The sequence below is a fragment of the Adiantum capillus-veneris genome, chromosome 2, assembly GCF_014529385.1.
Source record: "Adiantum capillus-veneris isolate H3 chromosome 2, ASM1452938v2, whole genome shotgun sequence".
Taxonomy (NCBI): Eukaryota; Viridiplantae; Streptophyta; class Polypodiopsida; order Polypodiales; family Pteridaceae; genus Adiantum; species Adiantum capillus-veneris.
The window spans coordinates 74,130,524-74,151,830 of NC_140932.1; the positions used below are offsets into that span (position 1 = coordinate 74,130,524).

Consider the following 21,307-nt stretch of genomic DNA (forward strand, 5'->3'; position numbering starts at 1 on the left):
TCTCATACATGTTTCAGACCTTTTGCAAACATAAATAAGCATTCTCTCTCTCTCTCTCTCTCTCTCTCTCTCTCTCTCTCTCTCTATGGGATCTCCTAGGGACAGATACGCTCAGCTTGCCCTGGAGTCATCTCGACAACTAGCTCTACAAGACGATACAGCATGTTGGTATGGACAGATGACAACATGGTTTCAGTCGCACGGTCTCAACATGGATAGATTACCTCCGCTTCAATACTCCCTGGATGCAACCTCCCTGTCTCTCACACGGACAGAGATCACCAAACTCATACGTCAGGATCTGATTCAGCTAAATACTAGGAGCACATGGATACAACCGACACAAGAGTTAGGCATGAAGATGGCCTTCTACAGAGAGCATATTTTCCAACTCACGGAGGACGGCCATGTGACTAGGCCTGCATACATGGACACACACTTATCTCATGGGATAAGATGCGCTATTGGACAGATACACACATCCTCACATAGCTCCAAATCGAGACTGGCCGATTTCGAGGGGTGCCGACAGGAGCTAGGATATGTCACCTATGTAACTTAGGGCATACTATGAGATATACGGCCGCTTCCACTGCCTGTTCAAAGAAGGGTTCGGACCTTTTTCTAGAGTCATGAGATACAAAGGTCAAAGGTGTCTCGGATTGTTCTTGCTATAGCTGCGCAGACTTAGGGAGAGCTTGTTGAGGACATCAAAGGAAAGATAGTCTCAAAGACGAATCACAAATTTCTTTACACCAGCCAGAGGAGAGCCAACGAAGCAGTCATTACAACATATCTCAGAGCCTACTCATACTAGAGGTACACTGCTTGATCGAGCCACGAAGCTTTGCAGATCCAAACGTCCACGACCTCGGGGGGTCTCCCACTACCAACGAAGGCTACAACAGAAGATACAGATCACTGTAGCTCGACATGCAAGACGCCCAACCAGAGTATTGACCATGGAGGAGGTCGATGAGATCCGACAGCGACCGATGAGAGATTTCATATGAACCCACAAACCCACCCACCCCCCCCCCCGCCCCCCCCCTACCCTATTTCCTTTCTCCTTAGTGTCTTAGTGTTAGTTTTCTGTCACTTTGTAATTTACGTACTCAGACATGGTATCAGATTCACCAATTGTAACTTTTTGGTCTCATAGGTCATTATGGCCTTTTGAAGACATTAATATAACATTTCATTTCATCTCTCTCTCTCTCTCTCTCTCTCTCTCTCTCTCTCACACACACACACACACACACACACACTTTTTTTTTTTGGTAAATCAATTTGATTTATCTATCTGTGGGAAACCTCAAAGAGAGGAAAACCCACCAAAAAGATGAAGTTCAAGCGAAGGAACACAAAAGTGTTCGACTGTACAAAACAGCTAAAAGCATTCAGAAGACAGCTGACATATCTCTGCAGTGATATCACCGACTTCCAAGGCGAACCGTAAAGACTGCCTAAGGGAAAGTTTGAAGAAAAGCAGGGGATCTACATGAATTCGATGAAACATATGGCCATTACGCTGTTGCCACAGGCTCCAGTAAGCCCAAAACCTGACCCACATGAAGAAGACTGCAAAACGCTGCAACGGAGCCGCATACACACAGATACCGGACGAAGAAAGTCTCGAGTAATACAACAGTCCCACAAGAGGTGACAAACATCCTCCTCGGCATATGAGCAACGGACACAGGATGAAGGGCGGATATGGCGCATCCTAAGAAAGGTACCCACAAGGAGCACACCAAGTAAACAACGCCAAAGAAACAAACGCTCCTTCAGTGGCAAACGGCTTTCCCATAATGCAAATAGAAGCCTTTTCCACCAAGTATTTGATTTATGAATGTGTCAAAGAGCGTTGGAATGATCAGCAAGCCATGGTTGAGGCAAAAGAAGAGCATATACCCGACCAACAGAAATATCTTGAAATGGCATTTCCCGAAGATTCCAGTCAGACATGCAATCACCATCAGCCAAGGGTAAAACGGGCAAAAAACCAACCAACATTCGTTGCAATTCTCTCAAAAACTGGCGATAATGCATGCCCAATCCAAAACGGCGAGCGGCAAATGGAAACTCCAAAGTGAAACTAGCTGCATCCACCACATCCTCAACCACCCGAATGCCACGGCAGGAGAGGAAATACGCTTGGCGAGGCGAGCGGTCAACCAAGGTAAGAGAAAAGGCCCAGCTCCAATGAAGACTCTCCAAGCGAAGGGAGTTTCCTTGCGTTCGAGCATTCCACGATAGATGATTCGTAACCTGTTTCCAGGCAGAGAGCAAGGTGGAAGCAAGTGGGCATCCAGGAATATGGCCATCCATCTTACCAAATACCACCTCCCAAATAGATGGTTGCCAATGACCAAACAAGGACGTAACCACACGCTGGCTCAAGTGCGCAAACATAAGAGTCCAAGGCTGAGATTGTTATAGAAGTGTAGGCAAATAGCATAGCCTTCCTAGCCAGGACATGCCTACGCAGGTCCAAAATATTCAGACCACCAAATCGCTTTGGTGTACAAAGTTTTGTCATTGATATCAGACGTAGGCCTTTTTTGTGTGCATGAGTTCGCCACAAATGAGACAATATGGCCGACCTAAGAGAGTCAAGACAGTGACGAGGCCAGTGCAACAGTGGCAAAAAGAATTGAACATATGCCATGAGGATACTCTGAACGATTCTCAGGCGAACATGCAATGGCCAAGTAGAAAGCTTCCAGTAATGTAGTTTAACATTCAAGCGTTGCATAACCCAGTCTACTTTTTGCGTGTGAGTGACGTTCCATCCAATTGGATAACCCAAATGCTTGGTGATCACATTTGGAGGAACAATCTCTCCTGGCCAAAACAGAGCATGCCAATCACAAGAACGCAGTGGTAAAAGCTTGGATTTACGAAAGTTGACTTTAAGACCAGCCGCAATCGCAAACAATTCCAAAGCTTCCATAATCGCTTGAACATCGCTCTGTTGATTGCGGGGCATAAACAACGAGTCATCCGCATAAGCCTGTCCAATAAATGAATGACCTGATGGCAACTACAAACCATGAAGACGCTGCGCAGATGTCAAGTGATCAAGATACATCAACATAGGACGAGTGGCAATAGCATACAACGAAGCGCTAAGGGGGCAACCTTGCCTAACCGAACAACCAAGCGGCCACGATTCGGTTAATTCCTCTTCCAAGATCCCCGAAGACGTACTGCAAGCATACAAGAAATAAACCACATTGGCCAATTTAGGACCAAACCCGAGACAACTCATTGTGGCAGTAATAAAATCCCATTGCACAGTGTCAAAGGCCTTTTCAATGTCAACTTGCATGACCAGCACATCCTGTTGCGTGTACTTAGCATACTCCATGCCAATCAAAACATTTGCCAAATTGTCAACGATTTGACGACGAGGAATAAAACCATATTGAGCCTGATGAAGTCCTGTAAACAAGCAGTCCTTAATGCGATGGACCAACATTTTAACCAATAACTTGTAAACCACCGGCATCAAAGTTATGGGCCGCCAATGAGAGGATTGCTCGTAGAGTGCTTGCTTAGGCAATAATTTACATAAACCCTCTTTCCATGATACTGGCAAATCCTGTTTTTCCCATGTCGCATTTACCTTGAAAAGTAGGGGTTGTTTAAGAGCATCCCAAAAGGAGAGGAAAAATTCCACAGTAAGTCCATCCCAACCGGGAGATCTCCAACGGCCCAATGCAAGCACGGCACCATGCAATTCAGAAGCAGAGAAAGGATCCTCAAGGCATTGTGCCTCCCGCGAAGACATGATCGGATGAACATAAGAAAGCAACAATTGACACGCTCGACAAGCTACCGAAGATGGCTGAGGCGGGGCTGCAAACACCTGACGATAGTGAGAAACCATAACCTTTGCAAGTTCCGCTTCGAAGAGGTCCAAACCCCCCGGGGAAGCATAACCCGCTTAATTGATTGCGAGATCCTTGAATGATGCAGATGCTTAAAATATTTCTTCGAAGCACAACCTTTGTCCATAAAAGCCTGTTGATGTGCACGTGTCTGCCATTTACCAATTTTCCGCTTATCATTTTGTTGAATACATAGATTAGCTTCACATAGCTCCATCATTTCAGAGTCAAACAAGGGCTGGGAATCAGCTAACTATTGTAGGCGTTGACTAACCTGTTTCGCATCAAGGACATCCCCCGGAATGAGCTGCATATACTGAGTACCATAGTCACAAATGACACTTTATACTCTCATGATAAAATGATACCAAGCATCATCCAAGTCAATATACATATGGGCCAACAGTGGGGGAATTATATCGGTAATCCTGTGTCGGAAAGCTTCATGAGTAAGGTAGGCATTGTTAACATGCAACAAGCATTTCCTATAAAGAGGCCGATCACAAAGACACTGTCCAAAAGACAAAGACAACAAAAGAGGATAATGGTCTGATAACGGCAAGGCATAATCTATCCCCATAGCACATACAAATTCTTCATACTGTTGTCTATTAAGCAAGTACCAACGATCCAATCGTGCTTTATAAGATGAATGAGCGGCATGCTAAAAGGTGAAACTAGAAACATCAGGATGCAAACATCGCCATATATCAATCATTTGCGCAGAGGCAAAAAGAAGATCCCATTCACGCTTCTCCATAAGCAACATATACGAATTTCCTGTGGTGCTGTCATTTAAATCAAGGGTATTATTGAAATCTCCACAAAGGAATGCATTAGAAGTCCAAGGGTGAGATGAAATGTCTCGCCATAAAGCAGCTCTTTGCCCAAAGGCCGTGTATGCATAAGTACTTGTAAATTCATGAACTCGACCATTCAACAAACATTGTACAACTATCCACCTGCCATGCAGATCATTGTATAGCAGAACCGGCTGAAGCTCATGGCGAACCAGCATCAATAAACTCGAGAAATCATGCAAACCTGCATACGCAATTCAATAACCGACAAAATAGGAACATTGACCAATGAACTCGTGCTGATTATGCTCTTGCAATACAACTAAGTCTGCTCTAGATGTATGTACATAGTGCCAGGTCAGACGCCATTTGTCCAGGTTACATAAACCCCGCACATTGTATGAGATGCATTTAATTTGATTTTGCATATCAAAAACCTATGTACAAGAGGCAAGAAACATGTGATCAGGTGGAGGTGCCCATTGGCACATCTCCATCCACTACATCCATACGAGGACACCCGGCCTCGGAGACAAAAGCAAGAAACGTGTCCACAAGGTTCACAGGTGAGGAGGAAGTCTCACCGAGAAGTACATCTTTGTAAGAGTGCATCGCTTTGTCCCATGCATCAATCAGTGTGCGATTGTCATTACATGGAAGTTGATTAAACGATGCATTCTTGTTGGCATTAACAGAAGGAACATAATTACGAGAAGAAAGTGGTGTACCAATCTTCACTGATTTTTTTGGCACCACCCATGAATTGACATCAACGGGTCCAACATTGTTGCCTTTTGCAGCAGCTCCATTCCCAGGATCAGTGAATTGCTGTGCCTTGCCTTTCCCTTTGTCCACATTCAAAGCAACCTTAACAGTAGAGGGTCCACTCTGCTTGACTTCGCCTGTGGGTTTTCCTGCAGGGATAGAGGGGGACGAAGGAACAACAGAAGGAGGGGGTTGCAAGACCGGCTCCGGACAAATTGCATATGGCCAAATTTGCCGCATCGAAAGCATGAATTCACAAATTTACCCCATTTAAGTTTAAATGGGCGCTTGCCTACCCATGGATCTATTGAATCAACCATAATTCCTTCAGGGGTACTCTTGTCAGTGTCCCAGAGAATGCAAAACCTATTTGTATTCGCATCCAATTTCGGGGGACAAATGACTTTACCAAGCTACGCAGCCAACAAAGGCAAAAAATGTCTCCACGTACGAGGGAAATCAACAATTTCCACCCACACCGGGCATTTGTGACGAATAAGACTCTAGTAGTCTTTAGTGAGTGCCCACGGGAGAACATGCATCATTTGCGTATTAAAGAAGAGGGGAGACATCTCAAGCAAAAGATTCCTAGCTTCCATATCTGTGAGCAAAACTTCATAAAATCCACGCGTCTCGAAATAGACCCCACGAACTGCTTGTCTTTTAAGGAGAAAATCAACGCATTGCCCGACATCCTGCACAGTACGCATTTTCCCCAGGAAAAAGAGAATGACTGCATTCATAACGTATTGAGCAACCGGGTCCATGAGGTCTTGCACTGGAATGCGCACCTCAAGAGCGGGCGCTTGACCATTCCATGCCTGTCGAGCCTCCTCAAAATCCTCATATAGGCATGCTTTGATCTTGGAAGCAGCCTCCGACGTGGGTTCCATTGCTTTTTGACGCTTGAAGACGCACAGAGTCGAGCATAAATCAAAATTCCTCGCCAAACAAAACCAACTGTCTAGAAAACCAAGCTCTGTACAGAGTTCACAGTAAAATACATCCCAAGCCACAATAGCAGTACATCAATTGAACACTATCCTTCACCCTGATAGCATCACCCGACAAATTTACTGAGTCTGCGCAGGAGGCTGATTGTCAAGGCAGGCCTGAACATCAGCTTGCACAGAAATCGAAGAAAGCCAGGGGTGCTGAAAACTGTCTGGCGCAAGAGGACACACACACAAAACAGAGCGCACCAAACAGGGCTCTGCTGGCTGATTGCGCAAGGGCAGCCTGCTGCGCTGAGCCAACTGCAGCAAAACGAATGTGCAGTGCGCTCAAAATAGGCAGCTCACAGGTCGCGCAGTGCTCAGGACACGCAGATGCAGAGGGAGCACAGGGCGCGCAGCGGCTGAAGGCTCACCACACACACACACACACACACACACACACACACACACACACACAGTCACACACCCCTGCTGGCGCAGGCGCAGCAACGCGCGCAGGAGATTCTCGCAACAGAGCAGGAAATTCTCTCTTACACTCACACACACACACACACACACACACACGGGACCTATTGACTATCCTGCATCACACACAAATGACAATGAGCTTTCGATTGAAGTAGCTTGTCAAACCTCTCAGTTGAGATAACGTATTTATGACCACCACAACCTGCACGTATACCATGTTGGTTTTAAGCTCAATATTTTTGAGCACACAAAACACATACCAAAATCGTTCACACGTGCAAACAAATTCCAGAGCACATTTGAGCAGGCAACCATTGTAGCAACAAGAAACATTAATCATATCATGCCGATCAAAACAAGTAATTTACATGAGAATTAGTTTCTTAAAATAGATCAACTAATAGATGAGACCCGAGAACCGCTTTTTAGCCCTCTTCTCCATACATAAGTGCAACTTAGATCTAGAACCAGAGTCACAAAGCCTATGCGCTCCGAGAATATCAATACGCTTAAACATCTCAAGGAGAAGAATCTTGCCAAGGGCAACTTATCCTCACCTTAAAGGCAGTTTAGATAGCATCTGATGCTTACCTTCCATCGAATTATAAGTTCATACATCAAATTATAAGTTAAACAACTTGCTTAAACAACTACCTCTAATTTCTGCGCTTTAAACAGTCAGATTTTCAGCCTGGACCTTCCACTTGGAGCCCCTTGAAATTTCGGCAATCTACAATTTGGGAGCCAACCTAACAATGTAAGATATAAGAGAAACCTTTGTGACTGAATTTCCTTGATATACAAGATATCATCGAAATAAATTATTCTGGCAGACTTACCTTGTAGCTTAATAAATACAATGCTAAAACAAACCATTTTCTTGGCCTTGATTTTTTCATGACAAACTAATGAGACACCGGCAATTATGCCAAAAGCAAAGGTCTCTGCCAAGATTTGAAACTAAAATTCCTAAATTTAACCTTGAATTCACTCTGCAAACTTGCTAAAATCACTAATTTATTCACCCTATATCTCTATTTACATTTGATAAGGCTTTTACTGACATTCATGAAGAAAAAAACTTTGAGTACTTTAGTATGATACTTCTGAACTCTTAGCTACTGTTAGAATAGAAAATCTAAATGTTGAGCAATTTGCATGGCAAAATAGCCATTAAGCATTTTCAACTATCAAGTCTACGCTTCAATAGATACACTCCCAAGTTTGCAAAATAGCCATTAAGCATTTTCAACCAGCAAGTCTATGCTTCAAAAGATACACTCCAAGTTCGCAAAATTTTCGGGACATATCTCATTTGGTGGTTACACAATCAATGACTTTACTTGCAGCACTACTAGTTGCCATGCTCTCAATTCGATCAACTCTTTCAGCTTAGTTGCCAGGAACAATACCTAGAACTTGGTGGCTGCCATTTGGAACTTTGAATATAAAGTGATGCAGTCCACGCTTCCAATGAAGCATGATGTTCTATGCATTTAATATAAGAACTTACAGCTCAAAATTTTACCTCAGTTGAGATTTGACGCACCAACGTAACTAACATGCATCGCAACATTTGACATTGAACATAGAGAACAAACGAGACAAGGTTTGATAAGACATTTGACAAAGGTTGGCAACACCAACTAAATGTTTTGAGACAGAAAGCTATTGTGGCTATGCATGTGATGCCACAAGATTGGGAGCTTATCCAATCATTCAAAGCATGAAAAACTAGAATGTCAAAATGCTACATACAAAAGCATCTCAGGGTGCAGGCAAGCCTGTGAAGACAGAAAGGCTATAAACCCTCCTTTTCATAGGCTGCATCAGCAGAAGATGTATTCATATCATTGAGGCCAAGATCTTCATTTTCTTGCCATGTCCGTTCGTATTCATCAGCTACACACAACAAACCGTTTTAGGATAGCTGAACCACCATTGAAGAAATACCATTGCCACTGACCAATGATATGCTTGAAAGAGCTCATGCAACTGAGAAAAAAGACCCACTAAAATTCATGCTTCGGTGAGCCCGTAGCCTTCATGGGTGACAAGCAAACAACCACTCATAGATAGTGACGAAAATAACCATCAAAATCTTTGGCATAGAGATCAGGATCATTTACAATGCAGCTGAACGTCATCTTGGATAGTGTCAGTGATTGGAGCGATGAAGGAGTTTGCGAGAGGATCATCCAAAATCAAAGTCCAGGGCGCCTCCATATTGAGCAGCTGCAAAATTCAACACTGACTTCAGAAAGAAAGAAAGCTAAAATCACAACAGAACCTACCCTGCAAGCATAGTATGTGATGCTGCCCTTTTGAGATTTTCATGTTCCAGAAATGAAGAAGTTTTCAACTGGCTAATATGCAACTTACTGCCTCCAGTCTTAGCAAGAGAGCTTCAACTCAAAAATAAAGTCCAGTAAAATATCATTAATCATTTGATACAACTATAAGCTACTTCATCTGTATTATGAAATAAGTAAGGTTTCTGATTATATAAACCAGGATCCCCATAATTCAGCCTGATCTCGATCACACACCCCTTCACAAGAAATTCTACTTGTGATCACCAGCGCATGTACACATTTTTTTCTCTTTTTTAGTAATCCTTAAATTACTGGTGGAAAACCTTAGGATGAGAGAAAACCCACAAAGAAGATAATGTATAAGTAAAATTCTGAACGCAAACCATGAAGAAAGGGTTGAGCCAGTGAACAATGAAACTTGGCCAAAGGCCTGCAAAGAGATGCCCCAAATGGTGAACGAGAAATGTAATGACTGTTGAAGAGATATCCCAAGAAAGTGAAAAGGATCTCTTGGAGTTTGAAGGAACAAAAGATCACACCACAAGAACAAAAGATTGCACGCACACTCTTTAATAGGAGTGTTTATCATTGATATTTTATAGGTAAATGCATGGAGATTGCTGTGATCCCTGAAATAACTATAAGTTAAAATGAATTTTTGAATAGTAATTAACTTAGTAAGTGGCTGCTTTGGCCGTCAAATACACCTGTAAAACACATCCAAACCTAACGAAATGTTTTGCTTGTTTTGTATGATGTAGGTGAGGAGTCTCTTGATTCTAGGATTTGTTACTGTACAACCTAATATGAAGGAGCAGATAACCTTCTTCTATTTATTTAATAATGGAATGAAGCAGTGCTTGAAAAATACCTAGGCTTAGTGTAATCCCACATACAAATTTTGAGATTTACCTCTAAATTTAAATTTGAAAGTGAGATAACCTACAAAATTAAAGAAATTTAGTGTAAAAACCTTCAAATAGAGCCAATTTACCTCTGATATTTCTTGTATGTAGGATCTACAAGTTTTTGGGTAAAAGTGTTTTTCGAGCACTGGAATGAAGTTTCATCCTCCACCTAGTTTTGTACAAAATTTTATAACATGTGAAGTTTTGTACAAATACATACACTGTCGTTGGCCAACTATCTCCTTGAAAGTTCTTTTGTGTTATATGTACTAGTAGGTGGAATGAAGTTTCATTCTCCACCTACTTTTGTACAAAATTCTATAACATTTGAAGTTCTGTACAAATACAATCACGGTCTTTGGTCAACTGTCTCCTTGATCTATCAAGTTCTTTTGTGTTATATATACCAGTAGTGGGAGCGCCCACCCCCGCGCCCCCACCGTGAACAATGTGCAAACCTCATCAATGAACAAAGCCCCATTCAAATAATGCGTCAGAAAACCTGTCTCTCACCTTTTTCATTTTTTCCTCAAACTCTCGCCATTTGTGTTTATCTGTTGCCATTGCACTGTCCCCAAGGCAGAATTGATTCATACCTTTTAGTCCTGGAAACAAAGAAATGAGTGAACATGATTGTAAAAATAAGTAAAAGTTTAAAATGCTCATACCATAAAGACTTCCATTCTTTACTTCAGATTTTCACTCTGGAATTCTAGGTACATTGTATTTTTGTCCAGGAAAACTGAAAGATCTCAACGAGTCTCGTAGTTTTCTTTAAAATTCCCTCCCAAACAAGAAAAGAAAACTATAAAATGAACAAAGAACCGGAAGCTCCATGGAGGGTTTGAAGTTTTGGTTGCCTAACTGGAAGGGCATCATTCTATCAGACAACTTAAACAATCAACCAATCAAACAAATTTCAATGCAGATTATCCTAACGGAGTGCAAAGAGACAGCCAAATGCCTTGAAAGTTCTTTGACCTGAACTCTTTGACAAGACCTCCAAGTCCATCACAGAACGTTGAGGACAAGGACAGCGGAAGCTCCGAAACCCGAATCCTGGCCCACCTTCACTGATTGGAATTGTGCAAATGAAGCTAGCATCTGAAGCCGCTCAGCTCTATATTTGATCGAGAAGCACAATGCAACATGGTCTCTCATCAAATCTGTATATTAGGACAACCTTTGCTTCTACAAGAGACCAGTACAATGACTACTACACTTAGCACATGCATTGAAGCTCCTTACCAATCACAAAAAAGAGAGCTTAACATCGGAGAAACCATCCACTGTGTTTAATATCCAGGGATTCATGCAAAATGATAATTCGAAGAGGTTTCTTCACGTAGATGGGTTCCATACATATCAGACATTATAATATCACCAAAAGAATGGTTTGTACTGATAAAGCTTTGAAAACAATTGGTGCCACTTAATCTTTCTCTAAAAACTAAAGGTGATTCAGGGAATAGTTCTGGAGAGACTTCATAGGCCAATCTGCACATTCCTTCACTTCACAGTGTAGCTGCACCAAGGATCCTGGGTAGAAAGCAAGACAGAAAGAAAAATCTTTCTACGTCTATTGGAGGCCAAAGTCGGCCTATGAGACAAATCAAATATGCATGTGTGTGTCCTCTATCTATCGAGGAAAGACCAAAGTAAAAAGTAACAAAATGTGGTCATGTGGTAAGGGGGAAGGGGGCGATCCATGTGAGGCTAGGGTACAAGATACATGGCATATGAGGGGGGCGGGGGTGGAGCTCTATCTCTAGGGGGTATGGGTGCACATGTATATGCTCAGGGAAGTGCAATCATGAAGTGCATCAAGCTGGCTAGCTCCATCCTATGTCAAACTGGGGGTGTAAGATCTGGTACATGGGTGGGTGTGGTGTAAGGGCTGCGCGTATGATTGCGGCTGGATCAGCCAACATCTGAGAAATCTCTCTTGGGCTGCCTGCTGGTGGTGAGCCTATTACCACATGTCACTCTGACACAGACAGGGGTGTTTCAACTTTCAGGGTTGTGGTTCTCTGAAAGAAGTTGCTAAGCTGTGACTGTCTGCCACCCTCTGGTGCCGCTACAGGTGCTGGCAGAGTCTCTCCATATCTATGTATCTTCACTACAAAACGGCCAAACTGGCGGTCGCGACTCCATAATCTGTCATAGGGTGGGCTGTCCTATGAAACAAGCCTCATATCTATCTCTGATACTCTCATATGCTCTACATTTCTTTGTTCGAGGTTCTTGAAACTGAACCTACGAACACATCTTCTCCGATCGTCCCAAGGCTGCATGAGGTCTCGTCTACCCCAAGATAGGTGTATGCATCTATTTATTCCACTGTCTCCTGGCTATATGTAAAAGTGGGTGCTGACCTCCTGACCCACTGTGGTGTGGTGTTAAACACCATAACCTTGGTTTTCCCCAGGTTAACAGACAATCCACTATCATGGGTAAATATGTACAAAGCATCTAAATGATGCTACATCACCTCCGGGGGAGTCGGAAATCAACACAATATCATCAGCATATAACAATAGTGGGATCAATGTTCCTGTCAACTGTGCTCGTCTATCACCATCCCTCTCAATGTAGTCGGCAACTTCATTCACCTATATGCCAAATAGTGTAGGAGATAGCGGGCCGGGCAACCCTGTTTCACCCCAACAGTGGAGTGAATTAAATCGAAAATTCCCTCTGGAGTGCGTACACGCCCCGCTACTGACTTGTATAGAGCCATGATCCCCCAAATCAACTCTTTGGGTACCCTCATCTCTTGCAGACTACACATCAATCTAGCTTTGGGCACTGTATCGAAGGCTTTGCGGAAATCCACAAAGCAACAATAGAGCCGTCTCCCACGTGATCTCCCCTCCTCAGAGAAACCTCTCCTGAAACCCAGAAGTCATGTTGCCCGTATACCCTCTCTCTCTCTGCCCATCTACTCAACCATTGCTCAAGGATGTATGCATACAACCGTGCCAATGTGTGTCCAATCATGATAGTGCGGTAGTTCCCAGGCTCCATAGAGTCCCTTGACTTGAAGATAGGTACGCTAGTGGACTAACTTCAGGTATTAGGTAGGTCCTCGCACATGGCACGACTCAACATCATTGCCAGAAGCTCTGCAAGCAGATGTCTGGCATTCATAAAATGTTGTGCTACCAGCCCATCACGATCATATGCTCTCTTGGTCTTCAACCTATCAATGGATTTCTTTACCATATGTGTGTGGGCATGGCTCTGACGGATCTGGGAGAGGGGGACTGCCCCGAGACTGTGCAGAGGGATGATGCATACTGATCCCATACCTCCGTAGAAGTGATGACTAGTGGGGGAGAGTGCTCATGGAAGAGTCGCCATGCCTCGCCTTAATGTTGGCTAAAAAACAACTGATATAAATCCTGCTCTAGTCAAGCTACAAACGCCCTCTTCTTCCGTCGTACCAAACACCGAGAAGCAATCCGTGACTGCCTGTGAGTAATGACTCCTAGAAGTACCTCCCTTTGAAGTCGGGCTATGGTCTCTTGCACTCCTCATCATACCAGCTATTTTGGGGTGTGCTCCCAGAATGTCGTCACTGCGCAAGCTCAGTGTGTGGGTATGCCTTTGCTGCTGCATCTTGTAATCTCTCTGTCAATATATAAGTGAGCTCCCCTAGAGGTCTCTCGGATCCTCTATGCATAAGCGTCTGTAGATACCATCTATGTAGACAGAATCAATCTCCAAAGTAAAAGTGTATCGGGTATGCGTAGATGTTTGTGCCAGTCGAGCTATGAACTAGAATGAGAGGGTAAACGTGAGGAGGGCGTGATCTACCGCTAACCCAATAGGCTTGGGCCCGACTGTAAAGTCCTGAATAGAGAGTATGAAACTGGGCTGAGCCAAAACATAATCCACTATGCTAGCCCTATGTCTATGAGGAAAACAAGTGAACCCACTCGATGCTGGAAATCTTTGGAGGCCATTCAAGATGGCTAGTCCATGTGAAGTCCCCAAATCTGTCTGATTTCCCCCATATCCAGTGCGCTCTTCATCCTGTGAACACCTAGCCAATCCCATATCATTGACATCTAATTCTCTCAACATTTCCTCTGAGGTATCGTAGAAAGCTGTGTGGGACTGGCCCGTCCTCGCATTATACTCTCCCAAAAGACTGACATCTCCATCCCTAGAGAAATCCCATATCTCCTCATCCAATATCATGTAGGGTGACTGCCCCTCGGGCGATGCATGATGAGATGTGCTGGAGGCAAAATAGCATATTGCAATGTAGATTGGCCTCTGTCACAAACTGCTGACGTGTCAAAGCTTTGAAGAATAAAGCCAACTTGCAAATGCCGGCCGAGGGGCCTAAACCCTAAGAAGAACAAGTAACAAAAGAAGAAGTCCTACCAACTTATGGGGACCCCGTCCGATGGGGCCCCAAGTGACATAAATGATTAAAACAAAGCAGGACCCACACACAAAGAAAGAATTGCATAGCAATTGATGACGTGGAAGCTGTACTGAAAATCTGGAAATTGCGTTGACATGATGACGTGGCGGACTGTACAGATTTCCGCGTTTTGCACCGATTGCTATACGAAATTCTGTGATTTACACTGGCAGCTTTTTGGCATTGCTTTTGCACCAGATGCTTTTGAGTTTGAAGGCTTTTCATTGTAAACTGCTTTTGGGGCCTAGGGCCTTTAAATATGAGGCCATGGGCTCATTCTTTGGCATGCTTCTTGGAGAAGGTGCAGAGCGTGGAGTACCGGCTTGTACTGTGTTGATGCAATATAAAGAAATACCGAAAGGGGCGCCAAGGTTTGGGGCCAATACTCTCTGGGGTGGAATTCCGCCACTCCGTGTCGCGTGTCGTCTCTCTCTCTTTCAATTTAGTTGTTTTTGAAGTGCTAAAAGCCTGTTCAGTCTGTTCTTTTCTATTGGCACGTGGTGGCCATCTTGTGACAGCCTCCTTGTCTCCGCTATCACGGTGACCCACATATATCTGGCTTGCTCATCTCTCCAAACAATACGAATGAGGGGTTGAAGCTCCTCCCTGAATAAAACTGCCACACCTCTTGACCCCCATCCTCTATGCGTTGATCTCACATCCTGCCTACAAGTAGTCTGCCAATGGTATCCTGTCACTCTAGGTAATGTGTCGCCAGGAGTCTCATGCGTTTTTGAGTAAAAAATAATGTCTCTTCCCTTAAAGCTATCCTCAAATGCGCCTACATCCAGCTTCATTGATCCATTACAATTGCATGCTAATTGCATGCTCCCTTCATGCGGTGCGTTTTTCCAACACCACTACTCTCCCTCCCCTGTAAAAAGCAATTTTCCCTTTCTCCCTCACCGCCTTGATCTCTGGCATCAGCTCTTGCATGTGTGCTACCTGTGTGAGGTCATCACACAAAAATATCCCAGTTTGCTTGAGTGTTGGTCTCTTCTTCAGGAATTTCTTCCTAGCTTCCAGCATAGGGAAACGTATAATGAGTGCTCTTTCCTTGGACCTTCCTTTCTCATCACTTCCCTTCTTGGCAACTCTCCAAGGCTCAAGCACCTATGTGTGTGGGTTCAGAAATACCCATGCGCTTCAGGAGATCTGGCACTTCTTCTTCTACTTTTGCAGTGTCTTTGAGAAGTGTAACACGCACATGAAGGACTGTCTTTCTCTTTTGCTCCTCCTCAATTGTCATATTGATGATAGTGGATATCGGTGTGACTTCAGGCATCTTATGTTTTCCTTTCTTGGCGTCCTCGATCCACTTTTCTTGTGTTTTGAATAGGTGCTCCGTCCATGAACAAGTTGTTCGTGCCTTCTGCTCTTCTCTTCTTGTAGAGTTTTCACTTGCTCCTTAATGCTTTCGAGCTTCTTTATAATGCTTTCGAGCTTCTTTATAATTGAGGGTTGATTTTCTCCCTCCTTTGCGGGGGGTTTTTTGCAAGCTGCGAGGTCTCTCGTAAGTGCTTCGATCAATGCATCCTTTTCATTCATGCGTTCTTCCATTTTTTAATTTCCAAGATTCAAACACAGCAAGTGCATCCTTTAATCTTTTTTGCATCATGCATTCCATTACATTCACTTATGCCCTCACAATCGTCTGCATTTCTACCTTCAATGATGTTCCTCATATCTGCATACATGGCTTTTTTTGCATACATCTCGTTTTCACTGTCACGCCTCAAAAGGCTCAGCTCCCCCTTAATCGTCACCTGTACCTTCTCAAACATTGATTCATCCTATCTTTCTCTTTTGCTCCTCCTCAATCGTCATATTGATGATAGTGGATGTCGGTGAGACTTCAGGCATCTTATCTTTTCCTTTCTTGGCGTCCTCGATCCACTTTTCTTGTGTTTTGAATAGGTGCTCCGCCCATGAAGAGGTTGTTCGTGCCTTCTGCTCTTCTCTTCTCGTAGAGTTTTCACCTGCTCCTTAATGCTTTCGAGCTTCTTTATAATTGAGGGTTGATTTTCTCCCTCCTTTGCGGGGGTATTTTTGCAAGCTGCGAGGTCTCCCTTAAGTGCTTCGATCAATGCATCCTTTTCATTCATGCGTTCTTCCATTTTTTATTTCCAAGAATCAAACACAACAAGTGCATCCTTTAATCTTTTTTGCATCATGCATTCCATTACATTAACTTATGCCCTCACAATCGTCTGTATTTCGGCCTTCAATGATGTTCCTCATATCTGCATACATGGCTTTTTTGTAAGTCTCCGCCTTTGCATACATCTCTTTTTCAATGTCACGCCTCAAAAGGCTCAGCTCCCCCTTAATCGTCACCTGTACCTTCTCAAACATTGAGTCATCTTTGACTCTAGAAAGTTGCTCTGCTCTCACAGAACCTGGCAATCGTGTGCTCTCTCGCATCCTCCGCCTAAATGTCGCTTTCGATTTAGGTTGGGTTTCATAGATATCGTCATCTCCGAGGTCGGCTGATTGGTCCATCCTCAGGCACCTCGTGTGAGGCTTCTGCCCTGCTGTTGCTTTTGTTGCCTCACGTGACCTGCTGGCACCACAGAGCAATGCCGAGCTGCCCCGTTGAAACCTGTGCACTCCTCCACAGTCGTATGTGTTGCAATTGCTACAGCTAGTCTTGGCAGAACTTTCTCCAATGAATCACAAATCGGCCTTCAATGTGTAGCTCCTCCTGTGAAGACGCCAAGCTACAGCTGCTCGTCGATGACGTCCTATTTACCTTGTGGCTGCAAGTGGACACGGTGCAGCTACACACACACACACACACACACACACAGAGCGAGAGAGAGAGAGAGAGAGAGAGAGAGAGAGAGAGAGAGAGAGAGAGAGAGAGAGAGAGAGAGAGAGAGAGAGAGAGAGAGAGAGACTATCCTCTTGCATCAGGAGATTTGCTACTCTCTTGCTTCCGGACTTGCAGTCTTCACGCGTAACCTTGCTACACCGTGCTGCTATTTTGTACGAGTACGTAATTTAAATGAGAGAGAGAGAGAGAGAGAGAGAGAGAGAGAGAGAGAGAGAGAGAGAGAGAGAGAGAGAGAGAGAGAGAGAGAGAGAGAGAGAGAGAAATGAAATGAAATGTTATATTAACGTCTTCAAAAGGCTAAAGTGACATATGAGACCAGAAAGTAACAATGTCGTGGATCTGATACAAGGTCAGAGTAACAAGATGACAAAATGACAGAATGACAAAATAAAATACTATGGAATCCTAAACTGCTAGGTGTGAACTAAGCAGCTAGCTGGGATAGCTAGATCACAAGAGATCCAGCATTGGTCGCTGGCGGATCTTATCAATCTCCTCCAGTCTGATCGGGCGTCGTGCATGTCGGGCCAAAGTCATCCGAATCCTCTGATGCAGCCTCCGTCGATGATGTGTAGTCCTCCGCAGTCGTGGGCGTCTGGATCTCCCCAGCTCAGTCGCTCGGTCGATTAGAGTGCCTTTGGTGTGAGGTGACGAGCTCTGCTGTGGTAGTAACTCCTCCAGGTGTCCAGTGGCAGCTCTAAAGAAGCCTATGATCTGTCTCTGAGACTGGCTAGCCTCTCCTCTCATCAGGCTCTCTCCGTGTCTGCACAGCTCGAGCAAAAACAAACCCAGGCATCTCTGATCCTCGTACCGCATGACTCTGGAGAGTGGTCCAAAGCCCTCTCTGAACAAGCAATGGAAGCGGCCTAGTATCTCGTAGTAGACGGGGCAATGACATGTGTAGTGCAACTCTGTCTCAGGCTCGATGTCACACAGGGGGCATGTCCTGGCCTCTGCTGGTACTCCGCTGTATCTCCCAGTCTCAATCCGCAGCTGGTGTGAGGATGTGTATATCTGGCCAATAGCACATCGTATCCCATGAGACAAGTGGGTGTCCATGTATCTGGGCCTCGTCACAAAACCATCCTTCGTAAGCTGAAGAAGATGCTCTCTGTAGAAAGCCATCTTCGTGCCCAGCTCCTGTGGTGGCTATATCCATGTCCTCATGGTGTCTAGCTGAGTCAAGTCCTTGCGGATGAGCCTGGTGATCTCCGACCGTGTAAGAGTCAGAGAGGGTGCATCCAGTGAGTACTGGAAGGGAGGCAATTTGTCTATGCTGAACCCATGCGCCTGAAACCATGATGTCATCTCCCCATACCAGCATGTTGTATCTCCCTCTATGGCTAACTGTCGAGAGGACTCAGTGCAAGGCGGGCATATCTATCTTTGGGAAGTTCCCACATGCGGTGTATGAAGGAGATAGATCTGGTGAGCGCCTCAACCACTAGTGGGGAGGCAGCTAGCTCTGCTCGGACAATAGCACGTGGTACTGAAACCTTGGCTCTAATGAGCTGCGAGATCATAGAGACCAGAGGCTTCTCCATGTCCCCCCATCCATCACTGCGGCCTATCCTCCCGTGATGATCCAATGAAGGTTCCCAAATCTCAGCTCCATAAAGCAATGCAGAAGCCACCAAAGTGTCAAAGAGCCAAAGCTTCGTCCGAGGCTCCTGAAACTGAACCTATGAACACATCTTTTCCAATCTACCCAATGCTGCATGGGCTCTGGTCAATCTGGTCTCTGCTGCCCTCCTCAATGAAAATGCTCGCCCACCAAAAACCACTCCAAGGTAAGTGTAAGCATCTGTATACTCCACTGTCTCCTTGCCGTATGTGAATGCGGGCGCTGACCTCCTGATCCACTGTGGGGTAGTATTAAATACCATGACCTTGGTTTTACCAAGGTTGACGGACAAACCACTTTCCTGGGCAAACCTATGCAAAGCATCCAAGTGACGTTGCATCCCCTCCGGAGAGTCGGAGATCAACACAATATCATCAGCATATCACAATAGTGGAATCCATGTCCTTGCGAGCTGTGCACCTCTATCACCATCTCTTTCAATGTAGTCAGAAACCTCATCCACATACATACCAAATAGAGTAGGGCAGCCCCGCTTCACCCCAATAGTGGAGTGAACAGGTGTGGATAGACCCTCTGAGGTGCGTACATGCCCCACTACTGACCTGTATAATGCCATGACCCCACAAATGAGCTTTGTCGGTACTCCCATCTGCTGTAATCTGCGCATCAATCTAGCTCTGGGCACTGTGTCAAATGCTTTGCGGAAATCCACACAGCTACAATAGATCCGTCTCCCACGTGATCTGCCCTCCTCAATCATGCTCTGAGTGTCAAGATATGGTCAAGAGTAGAAAAACCCCTCTTGAACCCTTCCTGCCTGGCTACGCGTATCCCCTCCTTCTCTGCCCATCTACTCAGCTGTTGCTCAAGAATAGATGCGTCACAAGCCCTCACACATGGCACGGTTAAACATAACTGCTAGAAGCTCTGCTAGTAGATCTCTGGCATGCGTCAAATGCTCAGCCACTAAGCCATCATGATCATATGCTCTCCCAGTCCTCATCCTGTCAATGGCCTTCCTCACTATCTCAGCGGTGAAAAAAGCACATGTGTGTGGGCATGGATTAGGGGGATCGAGAAAGGGGGGCTGCTCAAGAACTGTGTACAGAGATGATGCATATTGGCCCTAGGCCTCTGTAGAAGTGATGGCGGGGGGGGAGGGGAGTGCTCATGAAAGAGACGCCATGCCTCACGTGAGTCCTGACGCGAGAGAGAGAGAGAGAGAGAGAGAGAGAGAGAGAGAGAGAGAGAGAGAGAGAGAGAGAGAGAGAGAGAGAGAGAGAGAGAGAGAGAGAGAGAGAGAGAGAGAGAGAGAGAGAGAGAGAGAGAGAGAGAGAGAGAGCGAAAGAGAAATGAAATGTTATATTAACGTCTTCAAAAGGCCAAAGTGACCTATGAGACCAGAAAGTTACAATGTGGTGGATCTGATACAAAGTCAGAGTAACAAGATGACAAAATGACAGAAATGACAAAATGAAATACTATGGAATCCTGAACTGCTAGGTGTGAACAAAGCAGCTAAACAGCTAGCCGGCATAGCTAGATCACAGGAGATCTAGCATCGGTCACTGGCAGATCTCATCAATCTCCTCCATGGTCAATAGTCTGACCGGGCGTCGTGCATGTCGAGCCAAAGTGATCCGAATCCTCTGATGCAGCCTCCATCGATGCTGTGTAGTCCTCCGTAGTCGTGGGCGTCTGGATCTCCCCAGCTCAGTTGCTCGATCGATCAGTGTGTCTCTGGTGTGGTGCGGCGAGCTCTACTACGGTGGTAACTCCTCCGGGTGTCCAGTGGTAGCTCTAAAGAAGTCCGTGATCTGTCTCTGAGATTGGCTGGCCTCTCCTCTCATCAGGCTCTCTCTGTGTCTGCGCAGCTCAAGCAAAAACAAACCCAGGCATCTCTGATCCTTGTACCGCATGACTCTAGAGAATGGTCCAAAGCCGTCTCTGAACAAGCAATGGAAGCGGCCTCGTATCTCGTAGTAGACGGGGCAGTGGCATGTGTAGTGCAACTCTGTCTCAGGCTCGATGTCACACAGCGGGCATGTCCTGGCCTATGCTGGTACTCCGCTGTATCTCCCAGTCTCAATCCGCAGTTGGTGTGAGGATGTGCGTATCTGGCCAATAGCACATCGTATCCCATGAGACAAGTGGGTGTCCATGTATCTGGGCCTCGTCACAAAACCATCCTCCGTAAGCTGGAGGAGATGCTCTCTGTAGAAAGCCATCTTCGTGCCCAGCTCCTATGCCTGCTGTATCTGTGTCCTCTTGGTGTCTAGCTGAGTCAAGTCCTGGCGAATGAGCCTGGTGATCTCGGACTGTGTAAGAGTCAGAGAGGGT

The 21,307-nt window shown here is 45.1% G+C and overlaps 1 protein-coding gene across 1 annotated transcript in view; it reads right to left on the minus strand.

The window, feature by feature from the left end:
- Positions 1-8,439: 8,439 nt before the first annotated feature.
- LOC147462984 (uncharacterized) overlaps positions 8,440-21,307 on the minus strand; it is a 128,752-nt gene continuing 115,884 nt past the window's right edge. The window contains exons 14-16 of the mRNA XM_086486548.1: positions 10,622-10,713; positions 9,015-9,120; positions 8,440-8,787 (exon numbers count right to left, since the gene is read on the minus strand). Of these exons, the coding sequence (XP_086342674.1) occupies positions 8,687-8,787; positions 9,015-9,120; positions 10,622-10,713 (299 nt within the window). The 3' untranslated portion in view covers positions 8,440-8,686. The remainder of the gene's footprint in view (positions 8,788-9,014; positions 9,121-10,621; positions 10,714-21,307) is intronic.